The following is a 7,802-nucleotide window of genomic DNA, read 5'->3' as shown; positions in this document are numbered from 1 at the left end:
GTAGATTTGTATGTTCACACTAGACAAGTTAGTCGTAGATTTGTTTGTTCAGACTTGACACGTTAACTGTAGATTTGTATGCTCTGACCAGGCAAGTTAACCGTTGATTTGTATAATCAGCCCTTCATCCCAACATGCCACTGGCCAAATATCATCATCCTAGGGCTTTTGGTTACTGAAAAGAAGTTGTTTAAAGTACAAGAGGCTCAGGGGCCTTAATAGCTCACCTGGTATTTTATTTTCAGTTTAAAACCTGCTGAGTATACCATACAGGTTTATCAAAGGAGTACAAAGTTGCAAGATGAACTACATATAAATCTGTTTTGATGGATAAGACGTACACCAAGAAAATGATTTTCCATGTAATGACCCGTTATTTAATCACGAATGATAGCCATTCATCACATTACACTTCTGGTTAAGTATCATCATCTCTATCCTGTTCGTTAGTTAGGAAAATTTGTTTAATGGTTTTGCCACATTTAATCCCTATGACCATGCTTTTCTGATCAGTCCACAAATGAAGCCTGTCTAATTATTGACTTAGGAGAACCTACATCTGAAATTTGACAAACTTAAACTCTCAAAACTTCAATCAATGACATGAATTGTTTAAGGCTGGATGGACGACAGACCATGAACAAAGAGTGGTTTGATTAGCCAACCATGTGATGATGGTGGGCTATAAGAAGGAAATGTTGAGAGAAGAATGTACATCATAGTAGGGCAGCAAGGACTATAGACAGGACGTGTTCCCGTGGACCGCTGTAGGGCAGCAAGGACTACAGACAGGACGTGTTCCCGTGGACCGCTGTAGGGCAGCAAGGACTACAGACAGGACGTGTTCCCATGGGCCGCTGTAGCTGTGACAGCCTGTCCGCATCTGAGGAGCTGTCCGACCTCAGAGCGTGACCTTGATGGGCAGGACTTAAGAATCTCAGAGGGCCAGTAAGCGCCAACTTACCCCCTCAAGTCGACCGAACACCGACTTCGTCAGTGAAGTGTAGACTATAAACCAACCAACCAACCAGAAGAATGTACATAAGTCAGCCTACCTCTCTCATTTGGTGTTCATCTTTCCCCTCAAATGTTACGTGTTGACAAAGAGGAAACTTGTGTACAATTATTATTCGTTCAATCTGAAAAATAACAACAATTATTACTGTATTTATTGGCACGGAAATTAAATTAATTGTTCAATGGGTATTCTAAGAACTAGCTGTCAGTCTCATACACTGGTAACTAGCTGTCAGTCTCATACGCTGGTAACAAGCTGTCAGTCTCATACACTGGTAACTAGCTGTCAGTCCCTTATGCTGGTAACAAGCATCAGTCTCATACACTGGTAACTAGCTGTCAGTCTCTTAAGCTGGTAACTAGCTGTCAGTCTCATACGCTGGTAACTGGCTGTCAATCTCATACACTGGTAACTAGCTGTCAGTTTCAGTAATGATACATGTCCCCTACATATACCCTGACACACTGTCTAGTAATGATACATGTCCCCTACATATACCCTGACACACTGTCTAGTAATGATACATGTCCCCTACATATACCCTGACACACTGTCTAGTAATGATACATGTCCCCTACATATACCCTGACACACTGTCTAGTAATGATACATGTCCCCTACATATACCCTGACACACTGTCTAGTAATGATACATGTCCCCTACATATACCCTGACACACTGTCTAGTAATGATACATGTCCCCTACATATACCCTGACACACTGTCTAGTAATGATACATGTCCCCTACATATACCCTGACACACTGTCTAGTAATGATACATGTCCCCTACATATACCCTGACACACTGTCTAGTAATGATACATGTCCCCTACATATACCCTGACACACTGTCTAGTAATGATACATGTCCCCTACATATACCCTGACACACTGTCTAGTAATGATACATGTCCCCTACATATACCCTGACACACTGTCTAGTAATGATACATGTCCCCTACATATACCCTGACACACTGTCTAGTAATGATACATGTCCCCTACATATACCCTGACACACTGTCTAGTAATGATACATGTCCCCTACATATACCCTGACACACTGTCTAGTAATGATACATGTCCCCTACATATACCCTGACACACTGTCTAGTAATGATACATGTCCCCTACATATACCCTGACACACTGTCTAGTAATGATACATGTCCCCTACATATACCCTGACACACTGTCTAGTAATGATACATGTCCCCTACATATACCCTGACACACTGTCTAGTAATGATACATGTCCCCTACATATACCCTGACACACTGTCTAGTAATGATACATGTCCCCTACATATACCCTGACACACTGTCTAGTAATGATACATGTCCCCTACATATACCCTGACACACTGTCTAGTAATGATACATGTCCCCTACATATACCCTGACACACTGTCTAGTAATGATACATGTCCCCTACATATACCCTGACACACCGTCTAGTAATGATACATGTCCCCTACATATACCCTGACACACTGTCTAGTAATGATACATGTCCCCTACATATACCCTGACACACTGTCTAGTAATGATACATGTCCCCTACATATACCCTGACACACTGTCTAGTAATGATACATGTCCCCTACATATACCCTGACACACTGTCTAGTAATGATACATGTCCCCTACATATACCCTGACACACTGTCTAGTAATGATACATGTCCCCTACATATACCCTGACACACTGTCTAGTAATGATACATGTCCCCTACATATACCCTGACACACTGTCTAGTAATGATACATGTCCCCTACATATACCCTGACACACTGTCTAGTAATGATACATGTCCCCTACATATACCCTGACACACTGTCTAGTAATGATACATGTCCCCTACATATACCCTGACACACTGTCTAGTAATGATACATGTCCCCTACATATACCCTGACACACTGTCTAGTAATGATACATGTCCCCTACATATACCCTGACACACTGTCTAGTAATGATACATGTCCCCTACATATACCCTGACACACTGTCTAGTAATGATACATGTCCCCTACATATACCCTGACACACTGTCTAGTAATGATACATGTCCCCTACATATACCCTGACACACTGTCTAGTAATGATACATGTCCCCTACATATACCCTGACACACTGTCTAGTAATGATACATGTCCCCTACATATACCCTGACACACTGTCTAGTAATGATACATGTCCCCTACATATACCCTGACACACTGTCTAGTAATGATACATGTCCCCTACATATACCCTGACACACTGTCTAGTAATGATACATGTCCCCTACATATACCCTGACACACTGTCTAGTAATGATACATGTCCCCTACATATACCCTGACACACTGTCTAGTAATGATACATGTCCCCTACATATACCCTGACACACTGTCTAGTAATGATACATGTCCCCTACATATACCCTGACACACTGTCTAGTAATGATACATGTCCCCTACATATACCCTGACACACTGTCTAGTAATGATACATGTCCCCTACATATACCCTGACACACTGTCTAGTAATGATACATGTCCCCTACATATACCCTGACACACTGTCTAGTAATGATACATGTCCCCTACATATACCCTGACACACTGTCTAGTAATGATACATGTCCCCTACATATACCCTGACACACTGTCTAGTAATGATACATGTCCCCTACATATACCCTGACACACTGTCTAGTAATGATACATGTCCCCTACATATACCCTGACACACTGTCTAGTAATGATACATGTCCCCTACATATACCCTGACACACTGTCTAGTAATGATACATGTCCCCTACATATACCCTGACACACTGTCTAGTAATGATACATGTCCCCTACATATACCCTGACACACTGTCTAGTAATGATACATGTCCCCTACATATACCCTGACACACTGTCTAGTAATGATACATGTCCCCTACATATACCCTGACACACTGTCTAGTAATGATACATGTCCCCTACATATACCCTGACACACTGTCTAGTAATGATACATGTCCCCTACATATACCCTGACACACTGTCTAGTAATGATACATGTCCCCTACATATACCCTGACACACTGTCTAGTAATGATACATGTCCCCTACATATACCCTGACACACTGTCTAGTAATGATACATGTCCCCTACATATACCCTGACACACTGTCTAGTAATGATACATGTCCCCTACATATACCCTGACACACTGTCTAGTAATGATACATGTCCCCTACATATACCCTGACACACTGTCTAGTAATGATACATGTCCCCTACATATACCCTGACACACTGTCTAGTAATGATACATGTCCCTACATATACCCTGACACACCGTCTAGTAATGATACATGTCCCCTACATATAACCTGACACACTTTCTAGTAATGATACATGTCCCTATATATACCCCGACACATTGTCTAGTAATGATACATGTCCCCTACATATACACTGACACACTTTCTAGTAATGATACATGTCCCTATATATACCCTGACACACTGTCTAGTAATGATACATGTCCCCTACATATACACCGACACATTGTCTAGTAATGATACATGTCCCCTTAGAATATTGTTTACCATAAGATATGAATAAGTTGTGAGTTGCTGATGCAAGGAATCTGTGGCCTAATCAATAGTTTTGAGTTTGACCAGTGTATTGCTCTCACCTCATTGTTCAGCAGAATGGATTTCAACTCTTGAGATGTATCCAACACAGGCAATCTTGAATACATTAGAATTAACGACGCTAAAATTCCTAACCCAGCAACCGCTCCCAGTTGCATTTGTAAATTAAACAGATCTGAAATACAAAATTTGGTTGTATTAGCAAGAGGCCAAGATGGCCTATATCACTTACTCGGACCTTAATACCCTGCAATTGTATATGTATATCGGGCCAGGATCTCAACCATTAGAGTTATGGCCCAGAAAACAAGTCCCTTGGGTCCCACAAGAGTCATTAACTAATATAATGAGTGTGTTCATCTCTTGATGCCCAGCAATGATATATATGGTTATGCGGTGGGGATCTCAACCATTTCAAATTATGGCCTAAAAAACAATTCCCTAAAAGTCCCTAAGACCCAAGAGTCAATATTAATATCATGATTGAGTTTGTCTCCTGATGCCCAGCAATGGTATATATGGTAATGGGGTGGGAAACACAACTGTCTCAAAGTCATTGCTCAGAAATTATGTCCCTAGGAATGGGGCCAGACCCCAGGGTCAATTAATTTATCATGATTGGGGTTATTTCCTGATACTCAGCAATTGTTTGCATGGCTATATAGGGTGGGGATTTCCATAATGTCCAAGTTAAGACAAATATTGGTCCCACCCTTCAGACCTAGGGTCAGCCCTTCAACTGGTACAATTTTGAATCCTCAACCACTGCAGAATAATCCAAACCAAATATGGTTGATATCCATCACTTTGTTCCTGAGAAGAAGTCACTTTAAGCAATACATAGCAAAATTATCCCTTTTAGGCCTTGCCCCTCAGCTCCCAGGGGAGCCACACTCTTCGAAAAGACCCTTCTTGAGGAATTGAAAACTAGAACTCTGACCTGTCTGAAATAAAACTTTTTGGGGAATTGAAAACTAGAACTCTGACCTGTCTGAAAGGACCCCTTTTGAGCAATTGAAAACTGAGAACTCTGACCTGTCTGAAAGGACCCCTTTTGAGCAATTGAAAACTGAGAACTCTGACCTGTCTGAAAGGACCCCTTTTGAGCAATTGAAAACTGAGAACTCTGACCTGTCTGAAAGGACCCCTTTTGAGCAATTGAAAACTGAGAACTCTGACCTGTCTGAAAGGACCCCTTTTGAGCAATTGAAAACTGAGAACTCTGACCTGTCTGAAAGGACCCCTTTTGAGCAATTGAAAACTGAGAACTCTGACCTGTCTGAAAGGACCCCTTTTGAGCAATTGAAAACTGAGAACTCTGACCTGTCTGAAAGGACCCCTTTTGAGCAATTGAAAACTGAGAACTCTGACCTGTCTGAAAGGACCCCTTTTGAGCAATTGAAAACTGAGAACTCTGACCTGTCTGAAAGGACCCCTTTTGAGCAATTGAAAACTGAGAACTCTGACCTGTCTGAAAGGACCCCTTTTGAGCAATTGAAAACTGAGAACTCTGACCTGTCTGAAATAAACCTTTTTAGGGAATTGAAAACTAGAACTCTGACCTGTCTGAAAAGACCCTTTTTGAGGAATTTAAAACTAGAAACATGTTAAAATGTGACAAAATTGAACAGGTATGCAGTATGGCGTGTTGTTGACATCCACTTGTGTTATAATTACCAGACCCACATCTAAATGAACCCATACATCTGCTCTATAGAAAATCCACAACCTCCAGTTAGTATAAAACACTGAACACCTTAATTAAGGAATGCCCCATGGTCAGTTAGGTCAAATTAGAATTAAAGGGACTATTAAACAGCTCCATCCTCTCAGCAGAAAAACAGACACACAAACATCTGTAAAATTAAATGACCTCACAGGCACTTGTTATCAGTGGTCTTAAAAACAGTTCTTACAGATCTAGAACCTGTTATCACTGTATTATCATGGTTCATACAAAACTAGACGTTTGAAACTCTTCCTCCTTTTTACCTTCTATCTTGTCCTTTCCACCATATCTTTTGCTGTCTTTTTCACTTCCTTTTTCACTTCCTTTTTCACTATTAATTCTCTTTGCCGAAGTACTTATATTTTGAATCTGGTAGACATGACCTAAGTGTAGAAACATATATTAGATGACAACAATGTATATTTATAATTGTATAACATGTCCATCTGTTTTTATTTCATTATATTATCTGGTGATTCTATGCCTTTCAGTTCTTCAGCTTAACTTGTTTGTAGTTTTTGACATATTTGACCCATTCGACCTTCAAAGTAGGTCAATGTCATTTTCATACCCAACATGTGCCAGGCTGTATCCTTGGGCCAGGTGATGAGCTAATAAACTAAAACAGCTACATTGTACGTACCTGCTCCTTCAACTGAAATTGATTTACCTCCCAACATTGTTCTAGTATCAGCCTTCCATAGATGCTTTTCAAACAGTGCTGAATAAGTTCCCATTTTCTGTCTTGGATTACCCATCTGGAGAAACAGACATCATTTAATGCAAGCAATTAACATACACTTGTGCAGATTACATAATATACATGTATCCAGACATAAAGAGTAAACTTTTAGGTAAGTTTTACCTTTCTGTGGCTCACATGGACACAATACATGATATGACAAACACAGGTTTACTGTACTGACACACATAATATTCTTCATTGACACGTACAGATTTACTGCAGTGACACGTTCAGATTTACTGCAGTGACACGTTCAGATTTACTGCAGTGACACGTACAGATTAACTGCAGTGACACGTACAGATTCACTGCAGTGACACGTTCAGATTAACTGCAGTGACACGTTCAGATTTACTGCAGTGATACGTACAGATTTACTGCAGTGACACGTTCAGATTAACTGCAGTGACACGTACAGATTCACTGCAGTGACACGTTCAGATTAACTGCAGTGACACGTTCAGATTTACTGCAGTGATACGTACAGATTTACTGCAGTGACACGTTCAGATTAACTGCAGTGACACGTACAGATTCACTGCAGTGACACGTTCAGATTAACTGCAGTGACACGTTCAGATTTACTGCAGTGATACGTACAGATTTACTGCAGTGACACGTTCAGATTTACTGCAGTGATACGTACAGATTTACTGCAGTGACA

The 7,802-nt window shown here is 40.7% G+C and overlaps 1 protein-coding gene across 2 annotated transcripts in view; it reads right to left on the bottom strand.

Annotated features, from left to right (window-relative positions):
* Positions 1 to 7,802, bottom strand: part of LOC110457513 (paraplegin-like) — a 65,809-nt gene that overhangs the window by 52,606 nt on the left and 5,401 nt on the right. Inside the window, exons 2-5 of one of the 2 annotated variants that reach the window (XM_021508827.1) lie at positions 7,037 to 7,151; positions 6,657 to 6,776; positions 4,706 to 4,839; positions 1,056 to 1,139 (exon numbers count right to left, since the gene is read on the bottom strand). In XM_021508827.1, coding sequence (XP_021364502.1) covers positions 1,056 to 1,139; positions 4,706 to 4,839; positions 6,657 to 6,776; positions 7,037 to 7,151 — 453 coding nt within the window. The remainder of the gene's footprint in view (positions 1 to 1,055; positions 1,140 to 4,705; positions 4,840 to 6,656; positions 6,777 to 7,036; positions 7,152 to 7,802) is intronic. The other variant, XM_021508828.1, reaches the window with a different exon arrangement.

This window comes from Mizuhopecten yessoensis, unplaced genomic scaffold (genome assembly GCF_002113885.1).
Source record: "Mizuhopecten yessoensis strain PY_sf001 unplaced genomic scaffold, ASM211388v2 scaffold9171, whole genome shotgun sequence".
NCBI lineage: Eukaryota > Metazoa > Mollusca > Bivalvia > Pectinida > Pectinidae > Mizuhopecten > Mizuhopecten yessoensis.
This window is presented reverse-complemented; position numbering and strand designations above follow the sequence as displayed.